General features: G+C 47.0%; 1 protein-coding gene across 4 annotated transcripts in view; it reads right to left on the bottom strand.

The window, feature by feature from the left end:
- RGS7 (regulator of G protein signaling 7) overlaps nt 1-26,469 on the bottom strand; it is a 125,732-nt gene that overhangs the window by 5,314 nt on the left and 93,949 nt on the right. For 2 of the 4 annotated variants that reach the window (XM_059677746.1, XM_059677747.1), the window contains exons 7-18: nt 19,841-19,905; nt 18,174-18,250; nt 17,941-18,022; nt 13,283-13,357; nt 12,281-12,379; nt 10,419-10,480; nt 9,153-9,263; nt 7,556-7,681; nt 5,436-5,622; nt 2,474-2,563; nt 1,701-1,754; nt 939-1,019 (exon numbers count right to left, since the gene is read on the bottom strand). In XM_059677746.1, coding sequence (XP_059533729.1) covers nt 945-1,019; nt 1,701-1,754; nt 2,474-2,563; nt 5,436-5,622; nt 7,556-7,681; nt 9,153-9,263; nt 10,419-10,480; nt 12,281-12,379; nt 13,283-13,357; nt 17,941-18,022; nt 18,174-18,250; nt 19,841-19,905 — 1,103 coding nt within the window. In that variant the 3' untranslated portion in view covers nt 939-944. The remainder of the gene's footprint in view (nt 1-938; nt 1,020-1,700; nt 1,755-2,473; nt 2,564-5,435; nt 5,623-7,555; nt 7,682-9,152; nt 9,264-10,418; nt 10,481-12,280; nt 12,380-13,282; nt 13,358-17,940; nt 18,023-18,173; nt 18,251-19,840; nt 19,906-26,469) is intronic. The other 2 variants (XM_059677748.1, XM_059677750.1) reach the window with 2 other exon arrangements.

Raw genomic sequence — 26,469 nt, 5'->3', positions numbered from 1 at the left:
TCTATCTATCTATATCTAATACATGTAATATATATAATAAAATAATATTCATCAAAAAATAATAAGATCTTGTCATTTATGACAACATGGGTGGACCTAGACGGTATTGCGCTAAGCGAAGTAAGTCAGACAGAGAAACACAAAGACCATATGCTTTTACTTATATGTGGAATCTGAAAACATCAAAACAACAAGTAAATGTGGTGCTGTTTTAAGAGCTGGGGAACTTGGTCAGAATCAGGGATGGGGTTGGAGGAAAGACATCCATTTGGCTTCCCCTTCCCATCTTCCTTAAGTTGCAGTATTATTTTTAATTCTATCACAGAAACGTCCACTCTAGCCTCACGAACAATATTCTGTCGGCATTACATTCGGAAAGGACGAATCGGAAACGATTCTTACACAATATACCGAGCACGGTGCAACTTTCTCCGCCAAAACCTTGAGGCGTTTCTTTTCCCTTCCCTTCCCGTGGCGACATCTTATATTAAAGGTCAGAGACGGCAACAGATCCCGCCAAAATGGTGGGACGTTTCTAATGTGATCCATTCCCGGGGCCCGGCGTGTCCCAGCCCTTTACTTTGTACCACCCCGTGGAATGTTCGAAGTGGACACTGCTCTTTACCGTCTTTCAAAATCCCTGCACACGGTCGCCACGTGCCATTTGTAAACACAGCCGACGGACATTCCCCACCGCAAAGATCTTTGGAAGGAAACTAAAAGCAAACACCACCTCTTCGTTGAATCCAATTTGCTGACGTTTCAACACACACAACTCCACTGAACGAGCCATCACAGCAGAAGCCACAACACAGCACACCACACACACACACACACACACACACACACACACACACACACACAGCAGCATGGAGCTATAACCAGACAACTCCACAGACAATGCGGACGAACTGGAGTAGAAACCAAGAGTGGTCTACCTCTTTTCATAACAGGTTAGTGCTGGCTCTCAGTGTTGGAGTACAGTTTTTATGGCATGGGAAAATGGGGAGGTTCCTGCCCTATAAAAATAAATGCGGTCAAGGCTTTAGTTGGAGCTCGCACGAGGCCGGAAAGTCCCCAAGGCACTGGCACAATACAAAGAAAAAAAGAAGAGGAGGAACAACCCCACACACAAATATATCACCCAAACACATGGCTAGAGGCTAAGAAAACGAATGAGGTATGCAACAACTTTCAACAGCTTTCCTGAACAGGAAAGGAGAAGGGCGGCCTGGTGGCGGGCCAGTGAGGGGCATAGCTTGTCACCGGCCACCATTCGGACCAAATAGGTCATTTTCTCCCCACAGACGTAGAAAGCACAGGCCCCCTCATTGTTCTTCATCTTTTAAGCGTTACAGAAAGCCAAGGGGGAGATCATAGGAACCCATGCACTCTCTTTAATAAAGGGATATAGTGAATAAAAAGAAAAACGGAAGAAAATAATGATTTCTTCATTTTACGTATTATAATATGGGGGTCTCTGCAAACCTTAGTTTGATTGGGACTTGTAGTTTTTCATAGGAGACTTCTTTTTCTACCCTGGAAAGGGCTGAGACCCAAGGGTAGATAGAAACCAAGTTCTGGATTTGAATCGAGGCAGCACCTTGGCTGTTGCACCCGAGTGGGAGACGGGGTGAGAAACTGGGGACATTGCTTGATTGGACTTAAGGATGCGTCATTCCTCCCCAAAGAAGACTTACCACATTCTGTGCAAATTTCTCAAAAGATGTTCTGCGATCCATGGAGGGTTCCGACTTAACACGTGCGGGGTGGGGCAAGGCAAAGGGAAACAGGGAACATAAAAAAAAGAAAAGAAAAGAAAAGAAAGCAAGAAAACAGAGCAGAAAGACACAGGAGAGGAAATGATAAAACACCAAATCATGTCCTAACCCACGGGGACCGGGAGGGGGCCGAGCTGCCAAGGACGGCCTCCTTTTATTAAAGACTTTATTTTATTTTCTTGTTATTTTTTAAAAATCTTTTTATTGATTTCAGAGAAGAAGGGAGAGGGAGAGAGAAACATCAGTGATGAGAGAGAATCATGGATCGGCTGCCTCCTGCACGCCCCCTACTGGGGATCGAGCCCGCAACCCGGGCATGTGCCCTGACAGGGAATCGAACCGTGACCTCCTGGTTCATAGGTTGATGCTCAACCACTGAGCCACAACGCCGGGCTATTGCAATTTTTTATTTCCTTGAACTAGGCATATCGAAGACTAACATGAAACATGAAAAACTGCTTAAAAAAATTTGTAAAGCAAGAACATCTACAGAAACAAACAAAAAAGAAAATAAGCGATCAACAAAGAGAAGCAAAGAGAACTTAAATGGCTCTTATAAAATGCACAGGTGTGGGGAGGGTCTCAGGGTGTGTTCACTTACCCTTTGTCCACTTCCCCGGGGCCCCAGGGAGGTCACCACTCCAAAGAATTTAAAAAGAACCCGATTTAAAAAGGTCACAAGGAACCGGTACCTTTTTCTTTGCCTGTAGAAGCTCCTGGTAGGCACTGGATCGTATAAAACGTGGGTATGAATCACTTTTCATCAGTTTGTAAATGTGCTCCTGGAAAGAAATAATGGTTAGGGCGCGGCTCCGTCATCTCTCAGGGGCAACCAACCACCGCGATCAGAAGACAACAGACAGCTGGAAAACCAATCTGGAAGCAGCTAGCAATAAAGGCTGATTCTGCTGCCGCCGAGAACACCTTATGTTGACAGATGTTATTCATAAATCAATTTAAAACTGGCTGAGGAGCGACACAGAACGCCAATGGAATTTCGTTAACAGAATGTCATAAAGGGATTCTACGTCAAGCTGTCGATTGCTATGGATTATTTGGGAAGATAAATCAATCTGCTAGCGCTTCAAACTACTCCAGGTCACTGTCGAGTTTCGAACCCTCTGAGCGTGTCTGGATGTCCCAGTCTCTTCGTATTTGGAGAAAATATATAATTTTAGAAATGACTCCGTTTTCCTTGTCTCAAACACACCAGCAATAACGTGGAGTTGCTCTGAATGCACTTCCATACGTCAGGATGGAGCCTCGCTCTAGCCCAGCGGGTCTCAACCTGTGGGTCGCGACCCCTTTGGGGGTCGAACGACCCTTTCACAGGGGTCGCCTAAGACCATCGGAAAACACATAGATAATTACATATTGTTTTTGCGATTCATCACGATGCTTTAATGATGTTCAATTTGTAACAAAGAAATTGGGGGTCACCACGACATGAGGAACCCTATGAAAGGGTCGCGGCATGAGGAAGGTTGAGAACCACTGCTCTAGCCCAAGGTTCCTCTCCAAGCGTCCGGGACACTGAAAACCGTATCGGTTTGTAGCTGTTAAGAGTGAAATCATGTCTTTGTTCTGGAGTCGGGCATTCTGGGAATCAGACACTCTCTTGCTAAAGATCTCAGTCACACAGTACAAATTTGGGCCAATTTACCCATCTCCCTCCGCTTTCATTTCTAATGCAGAATATAGAGTTCTCGTGAGAATGAAAGGGATGGTAAGTGCTGAGCAGGGCATGGAGCTGTGCGCAACAAGCACTCAGATCTACTCGAGTCTATGCCAGGTTCGCGTCTGAGTGCCCGCCTGTATTGGTTAATGTCGTCCTCGCAGGACCTCAGCAAGACTGGTAACCATTTCACATCCATTTTATAAAACGGATGGAGGACAAGCTTCGAGAGAGGAAGGGGTAGAGACGGAGCGTGGGAGAGAGGGAGAGAGAAAAACATCGCCGTGAGGAAGACATATTGATTGGTTGCCTCCCGCATGTGCTCTGACAGGGGCCAGGATCGAACCAGCAACCCAGGTACACGCCCTCGACCGCGAATCCAACCAGAGACCCTTCAGTGTGCAGGCCAGCGCTCTAACCATTGAGCAACACAGGCCAGGGCTAAATAATTCCTTTTACCACGTCAGGAAGGTTCTGCCAAACAGTTTACGCCTTGTGGGCGCCAGAGAAAAAAATGTTGGGAATTTTATCTTGAACTGAAATACAAAATAAATAAGCAGAGAAGCAAGCAAGGCCAGGGTTTTTATCCTGGTCCCTGTCGCGTGTCTCCGTAGGACAGAATCATTTCCACATGGAAGAGCTTAGCACAGAGGGAGGATGGAAGTTCGGTTAGCTGGGTTCGTTTCCTACTCGGTAGTTTGTTTCCTTAAACCAAAACCAAGGGGGAAATATTTTCAACTGGGAGTAAAATCAAGGAAGGGCATTTGTGTAGCCCGCTGTTCATGTTCTAGACTGTATTTTATTTAGTAACACTGTTAGGTAACATACGACATGCGTTCTAGAGTTAATATCCTTCTCTAAAGGTGGCGTAAGAAATCAGGAAGGATACGTGCTCTGATTTAAAGGCCAGCGGCAACACATCGTTAGGAAATAATATCCTCTCGTTACAAGTAGTTTATTTTTCTTCTTGAGAATAATGTTTTCTTAGAGAAAGTGGAAATTCAAATTGTTCTGAAGGGGGAGATTCTGTCCAATTTGAGGGGGGGAAAAAAAACTGGAATTTTGACTTAGGAAGTTAATATCTTCATATAAATTTCCTTTCGTTTCTTTTCGCAGACTGAAAAAATTAACTTGGAAAATTAACAAGTGCCTGGATCTAGCATTCCACTTTCTCATCAAACGAAACGGGTTTGAGTCTGGCATATCTTACGCTACTTTAATTTAGTTCCGACGATACGTAATAGTAAATCATTTAGAAATATCGGTGTCTTAGAATCTCTATATTGAAAGACACCTGAAGGGGGTCCAATGTGTTGCTGAGGTTGGGACACTTTGTTGTTTTTCATTTCCAAAATAATTATTTTTATATATTTTTTCAACCTCTTGTTGATTTTACATATGTCCCTCTATTGTCTGTGTCCATGGGTTACGCATAGCTACATACAAGGTCTTTGGCTCATCTCTTCCTCCTCCCTCCCTCCCCTCCTCCACGGCCACTTTGGATAAATACTTGCTCACCTACTGGGTGACCGAGTAGAAAATGAAAGTAAAAGGTTTTCAAATATTTCAAATGTTCACATCAAACCAAATGTTCACAGAAAACCATATACATTTACAAACATTCCCAGGCTTTTCAAAACAGGTCACTCTAGAGCAGCGGTTCTCAACCTTCCTCACGCCGCGACCCTTTCATACGGCTCCTCATGTGGTGGGGACCCCCAGCCATAGAATCATTTCCGTGGCGACTTCATCGCCGTCATGTTGCTGCTGTTACGAACCGTCATGGAAATATCTGATAGGCAGGATGCATTTTCAGGGGTCCTGACCTGTACTCGCCCAGATCGATCGGAGTTTATGTGACCTGAACTGGAATATTAGACACGGCTGCCCATGACCAGAAAAGCAAAGTACAAGTCTCTCCGCCCACCAGCTCCGTGGGAGCACGTGCGTGACCCAACGCGAGGCCCACGTGTACCCACCTGAGCGTCTTCGAACGTGTACCGTCCTGGCTCCTTCACGTTCTGCGTGGTTTTGTCGTAGCTCTTGGAGTCCAAGTTGATGGCACTGGGGGCTCCCGGAGCCAGGAATTCTTGCCATATTTCCTGCACCCGAGAGGGGACTTCCCTGATGGGCCTTTTCTTCAAGTCCTCCACCGCCAGCCAGAACCTGCGTGGGGCGACACCGAGCATTCACTCCAGTGGATGGGGCGGAGACAGGCTGTTGGGGACCAGCGAGGACGGTAAGGACAGGCACCATGCTCTGTTGGCCGCGATGGTGGTGTTCTGATTGGAGGAGGCACAGCCTAACCTGGCTGGGAGCAGCCTGTGGGCCTGGGCGCTCACCCGGACACGCGGCCCCTCCTCCCCACCCGGGCGCTGCCTGTGATCATGACACTATTAACGATTTGGCAGCAGAAACTGCCCATTAGCCCTTTTACCTACTTTCCCAACTGATCTTTGTCCTTCTCCCCAATATAGGCAGCTGGCTGATGGGGGGGGGCAGGGCAGATGTTTGTGGGTGCCCTGCCGCTCTCCACGCTGCCGGCAGGACTGGGATCAACGCTCATCTAGGACTCACCCCTGTCTCTGCTGAATTGGCTCACGTCGTGACCGGCAGCTTGGACCCATGGATTGTCTGGTTACACAATGTCTCATAATCTGTAAATCTTTATAAAATCGATCCACAGCGAGGCCTAAGGATGAATTCACTTTCTCTGAGGGCTTCCTACATTGAGCCTTTACCGATTGTTTTTTTTTATTAGTTGTATTCAAAGGTGTGAAATGTTTCATAAGGAAATACTGAAAATAATTTAAGTGTTTGCTGTTAAAAGTGGATCGGCCATGCCCGGCCGGCGTGGCTCAGTGGTTGAGCGTCGGCCTATGAACCAGGAGGTCAGGGTTCGATTCCCGGTCAGGGCACAGGCCCGGGTTGTGGGCTCCATCCCCAGTATGGGGTGTGCAGGAGGCAGCCGATCCATGATTCTCTCTCATCATTGATGTTTCCTTCTCTCCCTCTCCCTTCCTCTTTGAAATCAATAAAAGTATAATTTTTAAGAAAGTGGATCGACCAGAGCCCCCATTCTGTGCAACCTCCATTTTATTGAAGCTGGGAAGACCCATTTATTAGAGAGGAACTAGGGTTTGGAGGGCCCCAGGGTGAGTGACATACAGCATATGGTGGGGGGATAGAGCCGTGCACTGTCCTGTAGTCTCTGGGCCTTGTGTCCATTTGAGCGCTGAGGGTCAGCACAGAGAGGATTTTGTGCTCTGCCTGGCAAGGGGATTACACCCAACCTTTCCTGGAGTTAAAAGGGCTCTGGGCTCAGCTCAGAACGGCCCTCGCTGGAGAAATCAGGGCAAGTAGCTAATTTGGGGCCATTTAATGCAGAGAGTGATGGGATGGCAGAAGCAGGAAGCTCTCCCAGGCAACAACCCAAAAGGCTTACATTTGCAGGGGCATCGAAACCCTTCACATATATGTGATAGATGGAATGTTTCATACGCAACTCCTTAGCAGGGAAACCAGTGGGCATTGAATTACTGAGATAAGAAATGGTTAGCCCTGGCCGGTTTGGCTCTGTGGATAGAGTTTTGGTCTGCGGACTGAAGGGTCCTGGGTTCCATTCTGGTCAAGGGCACAGGCCTGGGTTGCGGGCTCGATCCCCAGTGTGGGGCGTGCAGCAGGCAGCCGATCAATGAGTCTCTCTCATCACTGATGTTTCTATCTCTCTCTCCCTCTTCCTTCCTCTCTGAAATCAATAAAAATATATTTTTGTGGGTAAAGACAGGGTAAAAATAAACCCCCTGGTGGTCAGTGCACGTCATTGAGAGCAGTTGAGCGGCCTTGGCGTAGCATATTACGCTTTGATTGGTTGAACGGCCAACCGGTCGACCGGACTCTTAGCATAGTAGGCTTTTATTATATAGGATTGTATAAAAAAAAATACATGATGATGCAACCTGAACAGAGAAAATGTTCCTCGGTAGGCTCAAGGAAATCCTTAGCAACTGTAGCTCTCATAACCTTGAGAAGCTTCCCGTGACCTTGAAGGAGGAGAGGAAGCTGCAACCCAACAACCCATGGCGGGCACACGTCTTACCTCAAGTTTTCTGAGCTGAATTCGGACTCTAGGAATTTAAGGAACTGCTCTCTCCCAACGGGGTCTTTCAACGCTTCATCCATTCCAAACCCCCACCGTTTGACCCGCTGCTGGCTTGGTTCTTTGCTTGAGGAGACAAAAGCAAACCAGACACATTCCGTTCAGTGCAAGCCCTGTTTGCTGCCATTACAGTTCCTCTCAGAACCATGTATGTCTTGACATTCCCGTCTTTAACTGAACTCTCGGGGGGGAAAAAAAAATCTCAGATTGATGACTCTGAATGCAATGGTAGCGAGGGGTAAGCCAGGCATTGATAATGAAGTCTACGGGTCTACGGTCAGTTGAGCATCGGTTGGATCTATTAGTTTTTTTCACCATATGGATCCTCTTAGTGTCTTTCAACAACTTTATGAGATAGGTACTATTTTAATTCTCCTCTTGTAGACGATGAAATCGCAGCACAGAGAGGGTTACCACTTGCCAACGACAGGCAGGAGATCAGGGGCAAAAAGCAGACACTCTGACCCCACAGCCCAAGTTCGTGGCCACACCCCCATGCAGTCACATGGTAGCATGTTGTCCTGGGAGGAAATGCATAGGGAACCGAAAGGCCTACGTCCTCGTTGATGATTCCGCTGTCAATTAAACGTGTGACCTATCCCTGGGGGAACATCGGCCCTTGGGAATTCTAGTTCCCCATCTGTGAAATCCAGAACCTACGCATCAAGAGCTCTGTGCTCCTCAAGCCATTTCAGAAGCCCTGCGTGGAGGCAAAAGAAAGAGAAGGTCCCCACATCCAAGCTGGAAAAGTGCTACAGGATACAGTAGGCTCCCTCTATGAAGTGACATGCAGTGGTCTTTTCATCACGCGGTCAAGACTGGTAATAGGATTCTTTCCTGGCTCGTGCAAGAAACCAGGGAGTCCTTAATGGTGCTTTTGGTTTTCTTAAGAAGCCAGTCTTGCCGGAACCGGTTTGGCTCAGTGGATAGAGCGTCGGCCTGCGGGCTGAAAGGTCCCAGGTTCGATTCCGGTCAAGGGCATGTACCTGGGTTGCGGGCACATCCCCAGTAGGAGATGTGCAGGAGGCAGCTGATCGATGTTTCTCGCTCTCTATCTCTCTCCCTTCCTCTCTGTAAAAAATCAATAAAATATATTAAAAAAAAAAAAAGAAGCCAGTCTCTTGCCAATTTCTCTTAGAGTAAGTTCCTTTTGTTTTAAAATTGAATGTATAAAGGCATATAGTTTACTTAGGTATGGAGTTAGGATTCAGTTTTACTCAAACATATGGGCCCTTGTGCCTACGTGGGTTTTTAAGGAAGCTAAGACAATAAGCTAAATTTAAAGAACCGAAGATCCCAACTCTGACTGGTCTACCTTAACCTTTACACCTCTTTTCTGCACTTGTCTTTTTGGAAATGCAAATTCAAATATCCAAGGTTCAAATTCATTGCCTTTATAGTAAGAACGTTATATCACGGGCTAACGTAGACACCGAGTAAAATGACGGGGACCACGACTCAGCTATAGAATCCTTCCTGTTGAACCCAAACCCTGAAATCAGGGAAATATTTCGAGGGACGGGAACACGGCACTCACCTCGCTTCCAGTTCCCAGAAAGTAGTGTCATCAGACAGCCATGGGTTGGAAGGGTCAGGCAGCACAAAAAATGGGTCGTAGTCTAAATACTGTTCCGTGTAGCTTAGCAGACTGGAGAGAAGAAACATGCTCATGTCCCTCAGCTGTCTGGCTGAGGTTACAACCAGCCCAAAGTAAGGGACACTGAAAATGTCTGGCCAAGGAATCCGTGCTGGTTTCCAGCATGAAATCCAATGCCGTCTTCACATTTCAATAATTTACATGCATTCACTTATTGTGCTTCTCAGAAGACGAATGTGGCCAAGGATTCCATCCTCACCACTCCCCCACCCCCCGCCATGCCTACGCCGTGTGAGCCAATATCCCTCCATTTACAATAAACAGAACAGAAGAGGTCAGTGTGTGAGGGGCAGGGCTAAGGGCCAGCTCCGATCCTTGGTCGACCAGTCGCCCGCAGCTGAAGCGATTTGAGCCAACTTGGAAAAGAGCTTAAAAAGTCATTTTTTTCTAAAGTATTTATAGAAATTAGGTAAAAGGGGAGTGACTCGCTGAGCAAAAAAATTTTTAAATCATATTTAAAAGTAAAAATAAGAGGAGGAGAGGAACAAAGTTGAAGAGGTAGGATCTGACAATGCCTCAAAGTGCAGAACACAAGTGATATTTAGAACAGATTTAAATAAAGAAATGGGAAAAATATAAAATCTGAGTTTAATTCCAATTTTGAGGTTCTGCAATAACTCAGTGTGAATTTAAAGAAAGGCCAACTTCAGGAGTTGAAAGGGCCATTTCTGCCAGCAGGAGGGAGAAGATTCAGGGCCCTGGAATTATCTCCTGTATCAGATTCTGGCTGCACAAGGATTGGACCTCTAGGGATGTAAGACAATAAGGATCATTCTGTAATTAATTTAAACTGCAACAGGACAGCCCAGCTGGTGTGGCTCAGTGACTGAGCGTCGACCTATGAACCAGGAGGTCACGGTTTGATTCCCAGTCAGGGCACATGCCCAGGTTGCAGGCTCTGCCCTAAGTAGGGGGCGTGCAGGGGGCAATCAATGATTCTCTCACATCATTGATGTTTCTCTCTCCCTCTCCCTTCCTCTCTGAAGTGCATAAAAATATTTAAAAAGAAATGAGGACAAACAAAATAACATTTATTACAGGGTTCCACTTATCTCAGCCCCCTTCCAACAGTTCTTTTACCATTTTTATCAGATTTCATTATCAGATAGAAAGTGTAAGTGCATATGGGCATCTCCAAATACTTACCTATCAGCAACTTTTGACATTTTTAACCGATGTCTATCTAACTGTATTTGCCAATAGTTTATCTGAAAACAGAGTTAAAGAAATAGTTACATAAGTAGTGAGAGTCTCACAATTTTCAGCTCTAATTTCTGATAAACTGGGAAATTCCAAACAAGAACATGTTCTACATCAGTAAAATTCCAAAGTCTGTTAAAAAAAATCAAATGAGAGAGATCTGAAAGAGCTAAAGAATTAAAATCTTCTTCAATGTAAATATAACCAATAGCTTTAGAACAGCAATGAATTTAAATATTCTGCCTGCTTTAACAAAATGTAACTTTCTTTTAAAGTGTTATAAAGATTTTATGTTTTTTAAATATTTTTTTTATTGAAGAAAGGAGAGGGAGAGAAACATCCGTGATGAGAGAGAATCATTGATCAGCTGCCTCCAGCACGCCCCACACTGGGGATCTAACCCACAACCTGGGCATGTGCCCTGACCAGGAATCAAACCGTGACCTCCTCGTTCAGAGGTCAACGCTCAACCACTGAGCCACACCGGTCAGGCGAAAGTGTTATAAAGATTTTAAACATGTATTCATGGTGAATAACCACATCAGAATCACATTTACTTCCTAACTATTGAATTCAGAGTATAAATGCATTTGTTATGTTATTATAATTTCAAAATATAACCTACTTCCTAATACCATCCCATGAAAGCATCAGTAATGTGTTTTGAGAATAATTTTACCAACAGTTCAAACACCCACAGGGACATAATCACACTTGGGAAACTTTCATTTAAAATTCTCTGAATTTCCCGGCCTCTGTAGCTCAGTGGTTGAGCGTCAATTTATGAACCAGGAGGCCATGGTTCGATTCCTGGTCAGGGCACATGCCCGGGTAGCGGGCTCAGTTCCCAGTACGGGGGTGTACAGGAGGCAGCCGATCAAAGATTCTCTCTCATCCCCTATGTTTCTCTCTCTCCCTCTGCCTTCCTCTCTCTGAAATCAATAAAAACCTATAAAAATTTTATCTGAATTACTTTTCCTTCTTGAGGCCTGTAAGTATACAAGAAAAATGTATTATATTATTGATAAATCATATTACAATCAGATATAAGAAAAAAAAGAATAAAAAAGGTGAAAAGTCCCATGACTGACTCAACCGAGAGGTTAATTATTATTTGACTAGAAGCCTGATGCACAAAATTCGTGCAAGGGGCTCGGCCCTCATAGCAGCAGGGGCTTGCCTCGGCCCTCCCATCCCCAGCTTCGTCCGGAAGGTCGTCCGGCAGGATGACCAGAAGGTCGTCCGGCTGTCTGGTCTAATGAGCATATTACACTTTTATTATTATAGATAGGAGACACTGGTGATTGCACTGCACTATTACTCGGAGACAAAATGATTGATCAATTGGTAAAACAAGATGTGATGTATACCATGACCTTACACCAGCGCCGGTAAGGGAAAACTTCAAGAGGCGTATAGAGTTAAAGACCAGACTGTAGAAACAAGAATCATCACTCATTTGTGAAAATCATGTCACCTGATTGGACATGGAGAAGCCATGGCGATGCAGACAACATGCTGTCTTCTCATCCTATAAGATCCCGTGTCGGGGTACAAAATAAACTAGTGCGTGTGACTTTTAAAAATGGGGTAGAGATAAAGGACTTGGGGAGTTACATACTGAGGAGTTTTGACTACCTACCTTACAATGAGCCAATTTCATTACTTTTTAACTGAAAATTCTTCCCTATGAAACGGTCAACCCTACGAGTAAGCTTTTAAAACACCTGCTACTACACATTCGCCGCCTGGTTTTCATAGCTGCGACTCTGCAAACCGTTCACAGGCCATGGTACAGGTCGACCCACCTGCTCCTGTAACTCATCTTCTGTGGGAGGTTTCGTTTCTGGCGTGGGTGTGTGGGTGGGACTGTGACTTCGAATGTCGTTTTGTAAACCATAGACAGACTATATGAAATGGAAAAAAAAAAAAAAAAGAAACAGGTTAGGACAAAACAGCATGGGCAGTCGCGGAGTTGCGGGCAGGTAATTTTGTGTGATATATTCAGAAGGGTAACCTCGAGGCAGATCTGTTTAAGCTTCTGATCAAAATTCAAAAGGCATAGCCGTAACCGGTTTGGCTCAGTGGCTAGAGCGTCGGCCTGCGGACTGAAGGGTCCCAGGTTCGATTCCGGTCAAGGGCATGTGCCTTGGTTGTGGGCACATCCCCAGTAGGGGGTGTGCAGGAGGCAGCTGATGGATGTTTCTCTCTCATCGATGTTTCTGACTCCCTATCCCTCTCCCTTCCTCTCTGTAAAAAATCAATAAAATATTTTTTTTTTTTAAAAAGGCACCGCTATCCTAAATGTCTTAGGGGTGTAAAATAGAAGCACAGCTCTGAAACAAAGACGTGGTTAGGTTATGAACTTGGTGCTTCTCTCTCTCTCTCTCCCCTCCCCTCCCTTCCTCTCTAACATCAATAAAAACATATTAAAAAAACTAAAATGCCTTTCTCTCATGAGCACCATTTTTCTCAGCTAGTCCTTGTCTCCATTTCCTGTCGCCTGGTCTCTGAAAGAGAGGCCTCCCATTGCTGATGGTCACTCTCCCCGGTGGAGGGTTGGGGGGGCCCTCGGCAGCCTTGCCCCCTCCCTGGCACAGACACCTGCTGCCCCAGGATGGGGCTGGGTCCCCAGGAGAGGGGACCGGAGGACACGGGGGCTTGAGGGCCAAGCTTTTCCTCTGGCCAAGCGACAGGGACGAGCAGGGGAGACACTCGAAGGCTCTGGATGAAGGGGGGGCAGAGGTGTTCATGCGAAGGTCATTCCTGAGGTCAGCACGATGCCCGGGGGGGCGGGGGGGTGGTCTTACCTTCCGGGTTTTGTGCGGGTTTCTCATTCGGGACGACTTCTTGATGTCCACTTCCGTGGTGTTCACGCACCCGGGCTGCAGGTGGGAGCAGAGAGAAAGAGGAACCTTTGACCGTCAAGTTTTTGATCCTGAGTGGATGACTTGCCCGCCTGAACCCGAGCAAAGGCCCAGATGACAGGCCCTGATGGCCACTCCTTCTAAAAGGCCACAGCCACGTCCATCAGCTGTGGTCGGTGACAAAATCAGTTACATTCTTTTTGAAAAATACATATATTTTTATTGATTTCAGAGAGGAAGGAAGAGGGAGAGAGAGAGAGAAACATCCATGATGAGCGAGAATCACTGATCGGCTGCCTCCTGCACGCCCCCCACTGGGAATCGAGCCCACAACCCGGGCCTGTGCCCTGATCGGGAATCTAACCGTGACCTCCTGGTTCATAGGCGGATGCTCAACCACTGAGCCACGCCGGCCGGCTTGATTTGTTTCCTACCTAAATTATATACGAAATACATATGCTCCACACACTGCACTACACATGAACTAACTCGGGAAGCGGCTGGCATGCCTACTGAGGAACGGGAAACGCTGGCCGGGCACAGAGGGGCGCTGGGCAGTGCAGGCGGAAGGCAGGGCACCACGGAGGGGGACGCACTGATTAAGCGACACTGAGCCATTTACTTAACACCCCCCCCCCCAGCCCCCCAGCCTTGGGCTGATCGATGGCCGACGCTCTGATTTCATTTGTCTGTGGCGGCCTGGCATCCGTACTTTGTACAAGACCTTCAGCAGTTTTTAATAACCAGCCGGGATGCACGCCCATGGAGCTAGATGTAACAGGGATAATGCCCTGGACATATGACAGCAACATGCTTTCATTTCCTACTCAGTAGCACTTCCTTGCAGCCTTCCGCCCCTGGGTCCGAGTCCCTCAGGTAAGGGCAGGGACGGCACTGAGATCCTTCAGGCTTCTGTCCACACACCCCGAGCCAAGCAAGGCAAGATGGGTCACAGAGATCTCCTCCCAGAGGCCACGGGGTGGGAACAGTGGGGGTGCAACACACAGGAAAGGGAAGGCCTGTCCTCCCAGAACCTGGAGAAAAGGAGGAATAAAGGTGAGAGGCGGAGATCAACAGGCCTCCCGTTCTTCTCCTGGGAGGCAGAAACCCAGGCGGGTGGAGGGAGGGAGAGAAGTGCCCAGACAAGGAAGAGGGAGCCTGTGAATGTGGGGGTGGGAGAGCTGGTTCCCTTCACCTCGAGTCGGGGTGGGGAACCTGTTTTTCTGCCTAGGGCCCTGTGGCTATTTAGAACATGCTCAGACCCCCGTGGGGGGCGTGCAGGAGGCAGCCGGTCCATGACTCTCTCTCATCATTGGTGTTTCCATCTCTCCCTCGCCCTTCCTCTCTGAAATCAATACAAATATCTTTAAAAAAACACCCAAGCCTTCTCTCACCAAATTTCTATCCCTAGGGAATCTTGCAAAGTGGGACTAAATCTGAGGGTCTGATCGTTTACCTAAAAGTGGCTCAGTTACCTAACCCGTGGTTTACATGACTGCAACATGCTAAGCGCACACATTGAAACCTACCCTTTACATGGGTCTGAGGAAAATAGAGCAATGACAGAAAATGCAGAAAATGAATTTTCTTTATACATCTGAGGAGTACGAACTACTTTTTGTTTTTAAGCACTTTTCAAAAAAATACATTTTTTTTTTTTTATTTCAGAGAGGAAGGGAGAGGGAGAGGGAGAGGGGGAGAGAGAGAGAGAGAGAGAGAGAACCATCAATGATGAGACAGAATCATGGATCAGCTGCCTCCTGCATTCATGCCCCCTATTGGGGATGGAGCCCACAACCTGGGCACGTGCCCTTGATCGGAATCAAACCCAGAACCCTTCAGTCTGCAGGCCGACGCTCTATCAACTGAGCCAAACCGGCTAGGGTTGTTTTTAAGCACTTTGATTTTAATAAAATCATGTTGTTATTTTAAAAAGGCAGTTACTATATTTTTTTAAAAATACATTTTTATTGATTTCAGAGAGGCAGGGAGAGGGAGAGAGAGAGAGAGAAACATCAGTGATGAGAGAGAATCACTGATCGGTCGCCTCCTGCACGCCCCACATGGGGATTGAGTCTGCAACCCTTGGCATGTGCCCTGACCGGGAATCAAACCGGTGACCTCCTGGTTCATAGGTCGATGCTCAGCTGCTGAGCCACACCGGCCGGGCACAGAAAGGCAGGTATCTTTTTGAAGCATATATATGATGTACCAGGAGCTGGCACCAACTCATGTGAAACGTTATACATACGCTGGTGACCTACACTGCTAAACATATCTTCCCAGTAAGATAGAGATAACATTTCCATGACCCAGTAGGCACTTAATAAAAATGTTCAACTATGTATACTATTTGCCAGATATAATATTTAAGTACATAATATTGGATGTAAGGAATAATATGTGGTGTTTACATTGGCCTAGAAAAGAATCGTAAGTTATTCCCAGCGATTTAAAGCCGCATTTATTTTCAACAGAATGAAGCTGTGCCGTCACGCTACTTTCATACTATTTATTAAAAGGCAGAATTGAACGCCTCGGAATCCATTCCCGAAGGAGCAAAAAGGTGCCTGTTACTGAGAAATATGACTGCCACCGTGTTCGTGGAAATGCCTTCATGGGCTGTGAAACAGACGCTGGAATTTTTTGGTTTTATTGTTGATATTTTATTTAAAGGAATGTCAATGCCATTTAATTCCTTTCTGGGCATAATGCGTTTTTGTTCATCGCAGCGGGAGGCACATGCGTTTGAGTAACTTGGGATAACAGGACTCTTCAGAAGGGCAGAGCTCTGAGTCGGCAATGGAGAACACGTCTCTCAAATCAATCATCATATTGATGTTTCTCTCCCTCTCTCCCTCGCCCTTCCTCCCTCCCCTCCACTCTCTGAGAAATCAATGGGAAACATATCCTTGGGTGAGGATTAAAAAAATCATAATAAAATAAAATCAATCACTGTAGCTGATGTGTGACTGAGCACAGTGATGCCCCACACGAGAAAGGAAGGGAGATTGCAGAATGAGGTGGCAAACAGAGTTGACAGTAAGATATACGCGTATTCCTGGAAATCCTTCAGAAAGACGGGATTCTGGAAACTTCAGGTTTGTAACAGACCTACTTATGGGTTCACATACAATTAAATGATGGGAAAAGATTTTTCCTTTTGTGACACAGTACATGTTTTTTTTTAAAAAAAAATACTTTTTTTATTGAGTTCAGAGAGGAAGGGAGTGGCTGAGCATCGACCTATGAACCAGGAGATCATGGTTCCATTCCCAGTTAGGGCACATGCCGGGTTGTGGGTTCGATCCCCAGTAGGGGGCGTGCAAGAGGCAGCCGATCGATGATTCTCTCTCATCACTGATGTTTCTATCTCTCCCTCTCCCTTCCTCTGTGAAATAAATAAAAAATATATATTAAGAACAATGAAAAGAATTTTATCTAAGCTTTTTTTTAAAAAAAATACTAGTTCTGAGCAGTTTGAGGCTTACAGAAAAATTGAGCAATAAAAGTGCCGGGGAGCGGGCATGGGGAGTCCTCCGGGCTCCCAGGAGCATCCGAGTCCAGGGGCCTAAAGTGGACACACACGGAGACAGAGCGATGACCTGCCTCTAGAGATGGCTTCAAATGAACCAACAAATAAGCAAAACCCTACTTCACAGCCTTGCAGTACTTATGCCTGGGAACTCATAATCCTTTTCCACTGTTTGCACTAAAACTCAGGCTGAATTTTGAGTAGGAAAGGCAGTTAAGTCCCAGTTCCAATCTTCTGTGAATTCGAAAGAGAAAAAAAAAAAACTCAACAGGGAATTTAACAACGGCACTGCTATCTGAAATTGACATTGATGCGTCTGAAACAAATTTTTGGAAGGCAGACCTATTCTGGTCCGAACCAGAAGATAATCGAGAGGACAATTTCAAGGGATCCTCATCAATCTTGATTCCTGTGATGCCGGGAACCTGTTATTTATTCTACTAACTAGAGGCCCAGTGCACGAAAATCATGCACTGGGGAGGGGGGGGGATTGTCCCTCAGCCCAGCCTGCGCCCTCTCGCAGTCCAGGAGCCCTCGGGGGATGTCCGACTGACGGCGTAGGCCTGCTCCCTGTGTGTGTTTCCTTCCTTCCAGTGTTTGAAAGGATCAAGCAACTCCAATGCCGACAGTAAGTAAGCAAGTGATATCACGGTGGAAAAAATGCAGTTTTATAAATTAAACTAGAGGCCCTCACACCGGTGCACGATCAGGGCCGGGGAGGGTTCTTGGGAGGGCTCCAGAGCATGTCCAGCCCATCTCGCTCAGTCCCGTCTGGCCGGAACCCAGCAGCAAGCTAACCTACCGGTTGGAGCATCTGCCCCCTGGTGGTCAGTGCGTGTCATAGCTACCAGGCGACCGGTCGAACGGTTGCTTAGGCTTTTATGTATATAGATTCTGCATCACTAAACCCTGGTCATCTTACACAAAAGTGGCAATCTTTAAGTAACTTTCCAAGACTTTGGGGAAACTATGGGGTTACAATCGTCTTCTCTCGCTTTCCCGGGGCAACCCTCACTTTCCGAAGGCGGGGGTGATGCATGGAGGCCGTGGGGGCACGATGGCTTACCACAGGGCGGTGCACGTCCCAGAAGGCCCTCTCCTGGCTGTCGAGGATCTTCCTTTCAATCTTGTCCCTCTTCTTGTCCACTCTGCCAACAGCGGAACAAAGAGCCGTCAGTGGCGCTAACCGCGGTGCCTCCCTGAACAAAGGGCCGTGCCCAGCCCGTCTCGCTCAGGCCCAACAGGCTAAAATTCCCTGGCAACCGGAACGAAGCTTCCAGGAGACTCACAAGGACTCACTTTGCCTGTGCCTCTGCTTGCATGAAGATGAACTCCCATTTGCGGGCGAATGCTCTCTGCAGCCGGGCCAGGCTCTCCTGAAAAGTACAGCACCGGTGAAGACGTTCCGCTGTTCATCTTCCCTCTCCCCTTCTGGTTTACCCGCCATATGTATTCATCAAGAAGAGAAATATAGCCCGGCCGGTGTGGCTCAGTGGTTCAGCATCGACCCATGACCCAGGAGGTCACGGTTCGATTCCCGGTCAGGGCACATGCCCGGGTTGCGGGCTTGATCCCCAGTAGGGGGCATGCAGGGGGCAGCCAATCCATGATTCTCTCTCATCATTGATGTTTCCATATCTCCCTCTCCCTCCCTCTCTCTTTAAAAATCAATAAAAACGTATCTTTTAAAAAAATAAAGAAAACAAATAGAGACTTTCTAAAGTAGAAAATGCACTCTGGTGTGAATGATAAGTCACGTTTCCTGAATACAGCCAAGCCTGTCATTACCAGCCATAGAGAAACACAGGGAGACCTGTCACAAATATTAATTTTTATGAGTAACTGCCTTCAGAGAACACAGCTAAAAGTCCAAAAGGCTAAAATTCCCTTGCATAAAAAAAAGTGCTCCATCAGCATCTAGAATAGATAGAGCATGTACCCAATTTCATGAGACTTAAGAATCATATAGTAGAATCTGTGCCCACTTTGCAGATTCTACTGCTGATTCCATCAGTCACCCAGGTCTCGACAACAGTGAAAATGCTTGCCAGCCTGCTACCCTTTCCAGACAGTGTTTCAAGCCCAGTAAATCGCAACACAGCAGTTACCTGAACAGATGACCTCAGAGTAATTGAATCTGCTGATGGTGACCAACCGGAAAGTTTTGTATAATCTATTTTCCTGGTGTAAATGCTCTTTAATTCTCTAAATTTGGATAGCTTCACTATCATAAATAAGTATCTAAAGTGTTTACACTTAAGCCCATTTAAAAATATATATATATTTATTGATTTCAGAGAGGGGCGTGAGAGGGAGAGAGAGAAACATCAATGATGAGAGAGAATCATGGATTGGCTGCCTCCTGCATACCTCACACTGAGGATGGAGCCTACAACCCGGGCCTGTGCCCTGACCTGGAATCGAACTGTAACCTCCTGGTTCATAGGTTGACACCCACCACTGAGTCACGCCGGCCAGGCTGAAGCCCATTTTTGCAAATAAGTTATGCTCCCCCTTCTACTCTTGAGTTTGTGCACTTAGAATGTCATTGTCTTCATGCCAAAACCAGTCTGGCTCAGTGGATAGAGCATCGGCCTGCGGACTGAAGGGTCCCAGGTTCGGTTCCGGTCAAGGGCATGTACCTGGGTTGCGGGCACATCCCCAGTGGGAGATGTGCAGGAGGCAGCTGATCGATGTTTCTAACTCTCTATCTCTCTCCCTTCCTCTCTGTAAAAAATCAATAAGATATATTAAAAAAGAAAAAGAAAAAGAATGTCATTGTCTTCCATGAGAATGAGAGAAAGCAAGCAAGTCAGAGATTTATTAAGTCTTACGCTACCTGATCCCTTGAAAATCTGACCCTTACAACCCACGAATGGAGGAAGCTGATGGAGGCCTGAAATGACTGTGAGCCTTATTCCTGTTCATTCTGTGACTTTCTTGGGTAGCATGTCCTTAGTACTCACAGCTTCATAGTCGGCGAGCTCCAGCCGGGCCTTGTTCTGCATCGTTCTCTTGCAGAGGTAAACCGCTGGAAGGAAACGAATCAAAAATCAGTCACCTCCTGCCTGCCTATTCACTCCGAGGCACCGACGACAAAAACACAGCCTTACGCGGCAAGACGTATTGGTCTTCGCCACTTTTTAAAAAGTTGGTTGTAATTTCCTTATTTTTAAATTTTAAAAAAATATTTTTTTATTGATTTCAGAGAGGAAGGAAGTGGGAGAGAGAGAGAGAAACATCAATGATGAGAGAGAATCATGGATCGGCTGCCTCCTGCACGCCCCCTACTGGGGATCAAGCCCACAACCCGGGCATGTGCCCCGACTGGGAATGGAACCATTGGGACTGGTTCATAGGTTGACGCTCAAGCACTGAGCCACGCCAGCTGGACTCCTCGTCTTTTTTGGATAAAGGATTTGTACCATTATCACTGAAAGTCAAATGGTGGTGTTTATAAGAAATTAAACATGTTTAGAAACTTGGTAACCATGTCTTTATTTTTATTCATTTAGTTGCCACGATTTTAGCTTCCTCCAAAAATAAGGGGAAAAGATAAAGCTTTTAAATAAGACATCAAAAGAACTTAAACATCTAGATGTACAATCAGCACCATTTTGTAGAAGGCATCACTATTGCACATTCAATCGTTTCTGTATTCCACTCTCAACTGGAAAAAATCTACTCATCTAAACGGAAGGCTCCTTGCATCTTCTTTACATCATTTCTTAATCGTCCACCATCAACCAATTGCTTTGTCACCAGAGAAGAGAGTCTGACATCGTACCTCGCGACAATGCAACTACCTGTTCATTCCATTTCCCGGGGGGGAAGGCGTCTCCTTACTTGCCAGAGACAGTCCATCTGGGATGACAGATGGAGAAAGGACGGTGACACCGGCCTGGCCATCGAGCATTTATTCCAGGACTACCAGCGACTCTCCATAATATCAGGCCATTCCGAGCCCTCTGGGACAGTCCCGGTGACCAGATACGTTTCTCATTCTTCCATAATCTATGCTACTCGAGTCTCATGAAATTCGACCTATGCCTGTCTATTCTAGATGCTGATTAAGCCACTGGAGGAGGACTATCCCCCTTTTTTTTTTAAATATATTTTATTGATTTTTTACAGAGAGGAAGGGAGAGAGATAGAGAGTTAGAAACATCGATGAGAGAGAAACATCGATCAGCTGCCTCCTGCACATCTCCCACTGGGGATGTGCCCGCAACCCAGGTACATGCCCTTGACCGGAATCGAACCTGGGACCCTTCAGTCTGCAGGCCGACGCTCTATCCACTGAGTCAAACCGGTTTCGGTGACTATCCACTTTTTGTAAGGCTAGCTCTGGGGTGCCTTAGGAACCCTGTCTTTGTACCGAGCTGCACCCCCCGCTGGCTTTGATAATGAGGTCTCGCTGGCATCACCGAGGAAACAGCTGGGAAACACAGAAAATCTGAGGCCATTGCAAACATGGGTGCTCTCTCTTCATTGTCTGCCTCCGAAGGTTTCCTGTATGAAGGTCAAGGCGAAGGACAGCCAACCAGGGAATGACGCTAACGTGACTGCAAACGCTGGGAACCGAAGCGAGGATTTTAGCACACATCTTTCTACAGCAGCGATGGCGAACCTTTTGAGCTCGGCGTGTCAGCATTTTGAAAAACCCTAACTTAACTCTGGTGCCGTGTCACCTATAGAAATTTTTTTTAAAATATATTTTATTGATTTTTTACAGAGAGGAAGGGAGAGAGATAGAGAGTCAGAAACATCGATGAGAGAGAAACATCGATCAGCCGCCTCCTGCACATCTTCTACTGGGGATGTGCCCGCAACCCAGGCACATGCCCTTGACCGGAATCGAACCTGGGACCCTTGAGTCCGCAGGCCGACGCTCTATCCACTGAGCCAAACCGGTTTCGGCACATATAGAAATTTTTTGATCTTTGCAACCATAGTAAAACAAAGACTTCTATTTTTGATATGTATTTTATAGATTTAAATGCCACTTAACAAAGAAAAATCAACCAAAAAAATGAGTTCGCGTGTCAGAGGTTCGCCATCACTGTTCCAGGCTGTGATTTCAGTGAGGGAAGTACAGCTGTAAACAAAACAGATGCGAGCTCTGTCCGCCATGAGAAAGCCAAAGCAAGGATGGCCTGGAGAAGGCAGGGAACACTGCTTCCAATTTCCCCTGCACGGGGGTGGGGGGTGGGGGTGATGGCTTGGAGTGGGGAGGTGGGGCACTGTAATCCCACCCTCTACCTCAAGGGGGCGCCATCGTATCAGTTCCTCTTTCAGTCTGTCCTGGTAAAACGAAAGGATGGTAGCTTTACCATCTTTTAAGAATAAAAGTGTTCATCATCTTAAGGGGATGCGAGGGCCTATGTCAAGTAACTGCTCGAAGCTTCAAAGTATCCGAATTCCCGTAAAAGGGCCGAGTATCTGCTTTCAAGGGGAGAAAATAGAAGAAGAAACAGCGAGAGGGGTGTGTGTGGATGGAGAGGGCTGCATTCGTTTGTTCAGTGAATGGCCCCTGAGTGCCCACCCGGTGCCAAGCTTGCCCTAAGCCCCAGGGACACCGCGATGAGCCCAGGGGGCCATGGCTGCTCTCAGCTGGCATCGTATCGGTCTATAGACTCTCGCGCGTGACAGACAACGGGCAGCGCTAAACATAGTGTAGCAACGACGTCGATATTTACCGAACGCTCTGCGTGTGCCAAGAACTACTTAAGTGTTCCCTATACGTTGCACGGTTTAAACTGCGCGGTGCTATTACGAGCAGGCGCTATTAATTTCGCCATCTTGCAGATGAGGCCGGGTGGGTTGGATGAGATTAAGTGATTCTTGGTGGAGGCAAGAGTTGAAGTCGGGCCTTGGACAATAAAACCCACACCACTGAAGCACGAGGCTGAGAGAGAGAGACGGGGGGCAGGGATAGACAGAGATGGGGGTGGAGGGACCAAGTTAACTCCACGGGGTAGGATCCTAAAAGGCCTCTCTGTAGAGGTAGCATCTGAGTGGAGACCTCAACGGGGAGAACCAACCAGCCCGAGAAAGAGCTGAGGGCAGAGCGTTCCCATCAGAGCACAGCAAGGACTGCCCTGTGCAGGGGACCAGCCGGGCTGCCAGAACCGGGAGAGCAGGGTGGGTCCTGGGGGGGTTGGAGGCTCAGGCAATGGGCTGGGGTGTGGTCTTCGTGTCATGGGCACCTCTGAGGGGTGTGAGCAGTGTGATAGGATGTGACTGACATTTAAAAAAATGACTCAAGTTGAGTCCTAACCGGTGTGGCTCAGTGGATAGATTGTCGGCCCCTCGGACCGAAGGGTCTCAGGTTGGATTCTGGTCAAGGGCATGTACCTTGATTGATCAATGTTTCTATCGCTCTCACCCAGCGGTTCTCAACCTGTGGGTCGCGACCCCTTTGGCGGTCGGACGACCCTTTCACAGGGGTCGCCTAAGACCATCCTGCATATCAGATATTTACATGACGATTCGTAACAGTAGCAACATGACAGTGATGAAGTAGCCACGACAATAATTGTATGGTTGGGTCACCACATGAGGAACTGTATTTAAAGGGCCAGAAGGTTGAGAACCACTGAGTCTAACCCTCTCCCTTCCTCTCTCTAAAATCAATACACATATATTTTTAAAAAATCACTCAAGCTTACATGAGGCAAATGGATTGTAAAAGAAAGGGGTGAGCAGCATAATTTTAAAAAAATAATAATACCATAGAAAAGAGCACAACACAGTCGCTCTCTTGCTGATGGTTGAAATGCATTCTGTTTTGCTCCAAATTAACGCACCTGTTCCTGTTATGATCTAAACGGAATGCAAGCTGATATGACTCACGTGGTGATTTTGAAAGTTGAGCACAGAACCTCCCAGGCGACGGCAAATCTGAAAACAGCTCTGGGTCTGCCGGTGGTGACCCCAATACCTAATCTACACCGGAGGTGACAGCGGCGCCCAGGGAAGCAGGCGGTAGAGTGGGGAAAAAAACCCTGATTTCACTTACTTATATTTTTAATATATATTTTTATTGATGTCAGAGAGGAAGGGAGAGGGAGAGATAGAAACAGCAATGATGAGAGAGAATCACCGACCAGCTGCCTCCTGCACGCCCCACACTGGGGATCGAGCCCGCAACCGGGAATCAAACCCCAACCTCCCGGTTCGTAGGTTGATGCTCAACCACTGAGCCACGCCGGCCGGGTGGAAAGGCTGATTTTAAATAAAAGACGTGGCTAACGTGTGGGTATGTCCCTCTTCTCCAAGTTTCCATCGCTCGTGTCTTCACCCCTCCTGTTTCCCACAAGAAAAGCTGGTTTGCAGAATCTTGGTGCCCTGCCCTCCCCGCCTCCACCCTGCACTCCTGTCCTGAGCTCTGCCATCAAGCGGACTTAATCAAATAAAAGCCTGTCTCCTGGCTGACGGAGGGCCTCCGAGGGCTCTTCTTTTTGGAAGATAATGACACTATGAATAATAGCTTGAAAATAAGAATAAGTTAATGATTATCTAGCACTTGCTGGAGGTCAGGCACTGTTGATACATTAGCCAGTTAACCCTCCACAGAGGCTACTGTCTGTCTTACAGATGGGGGAACGGAGGCACTGAGTGTTTATACAACTTTTAAAAAATATATTTTTATTGATTTCAGAGAGGAAGGAAGAGGGAGAGAGAGAAACATCAGTGAGGAGGGAGAATCATGGATCGGCTGCCTCCAGCACGCCCCCCTACTGGGGATTGAGCCGGCAACCCAGGCATGTGCCCTTGACCGGGAATGGAACCGTGACCTCCTGGTTCCTAGGTCGACCCTCTGGCTAACGTGTGTAATTCCCTCCCCTCAAAGTCTGGGCTGGGCTGAGGATACACGTTGTCAAGGACACAGCTAGTCAGCAGCGGAGTTGAAATCTGAACCCAGTTAGAGAAATATTCAGACTGAATCCAGGGTGGGTCCTAAAAGGAAGGCAACCTTGGGAGCAGTTTCCTACATCTTCCTGCTGAAATAAGGCGCCTAGGGACACTCCGGACGTACAAGGAGAGAGGATTAAAATAGCCTAATTGATGCAGAAAGAAAAAGGGCTGGGGTGAGCCAGAACTTTGCCAACACAGTGAAGGACCTGTTTCGCTGACCTCTAAAAAGCTGACCTTTAATGTTTAAGCCTTAAACTTGACCTGATTATTGTATCCCTTCCTTCCCTTTGGATCTTCTCCAGAGGTTCCCAGCCTGGTTTCCGGATTCCTTAAAGGATGAGAGGGGAAGTGATGGGTGACCGAGCAGCACTTGAGGGCTGTGAATGGGCTTAGAACTCACCTCCTTAAGATTATCCTATCCTATATCATAAAAGCCTAATATGCAAACTGACCGAACGGCGGAATGACGGGTGGAACGACCGGCCACTATGATGCGCACTGACCACCAGCGGGCAGACGCTCAAGGCAGGAGCTCCCCCCAGGCCAGCCAAGGCATGTACCAGCTGGGGGGTGGGGGGGAGGGCCAACTGCCCCGCTGGTCACCCCACAGGTTGGCCCTGATTGCCAGCCAGGCCTAGGGACCCTCTAAAATCAATACAAGGAATAAGTGGGCCAAATTTTCCCACCAACCCAAGAAAAACATGCAACGGGTAAAAGCCAGAGTTCCCGCAGACGAACAGTAGAGGAATCATTCTCAAATCAGTAAGCGGATGCCTGGTCCTAGTTACGTGAGTTAAAATGAGAATTTTAACGTCCTTTTTTTTTTTTTTTTCAGATTTCATGGCTGTGAACAGTGAAGGAAACCCTCAACTTAAAGCCTGTTGGAAACATAACGCATCATGCAAATGGAGGTGCAGGGGGCCGATGATCAGCTCCTTTGTCAGGACTGATTATAAAACGGTCACTTCAGAACCCAAAGGACATGTGACTGCAGGGAGGGACCTGGACAGCGTCATGCTGAGCGCAATAAGCCAGTCAGAGGAAGTCAGAGGAAGATAAGTGTCGCATGATCTCACTCAGGTGGAAGCTAATGAACAAAATGAACCGATGAACGAAATAGAACCAGAGACACAGGCGCACGGAACAGACTGACTTATTTCAGGGGGAAGGAGGGGGGTGGGGGGCAGACCATAGGGTGGGGAAGGCCTGGGAGGGGCGGGTGCAGGGTGGAGGGGGTCACTGGGGGAAAACATACACATCAACCAAGGAGACATCTGTAATATGTTCAACAATTAGGGGGAAAAAATGAATCAATAAATAGAAAGTGAAGAATTAGAAAAACCAAAAAACACAAATAAAAGAACATGTGATTTTAAGACATTGGTATTTGGCTTGATAACCTTAGCAATAACTTCACTTCTTTTTTTTTTTTAATATATTTTTTTGATTTTTTACAGAGAGGAAGGGAGAGGGATAGAGAGTTAGAAACATCGACGAGAGAGAAACATCGATCCGCTGCCTCCTGCACACCCCCTACTGGGGATGTGCCCGCAACCGAGGTACATGCCCTTGGCGGGAATCGAACCTGGGACCCTTCAGTCCGCAGGCCGACGCTCTATCCACTGAGCCAAACCGGTCAGGGCAATAACTTCACTTCTTATGTTCTGAATGGCAG

Source organism: Myotis daubentonii, chromosome 20, assembly GCF_963259705.1.
Source record: "Myotis daubentonii chromosome 20, mMyoDau2.1, whole genome shotgun sequence".
NCBI lineage: Eukaryota > Metazoa > Chordata > Mammalia > Chiroptera > Vespertilionidae > Myotis > Myotis daubentonii.
The sequence above is the reverse complement of the archived record's forward strand: the minus strand, read 5'-3'. Positions and strand labels throughout refer to the sequence as shown.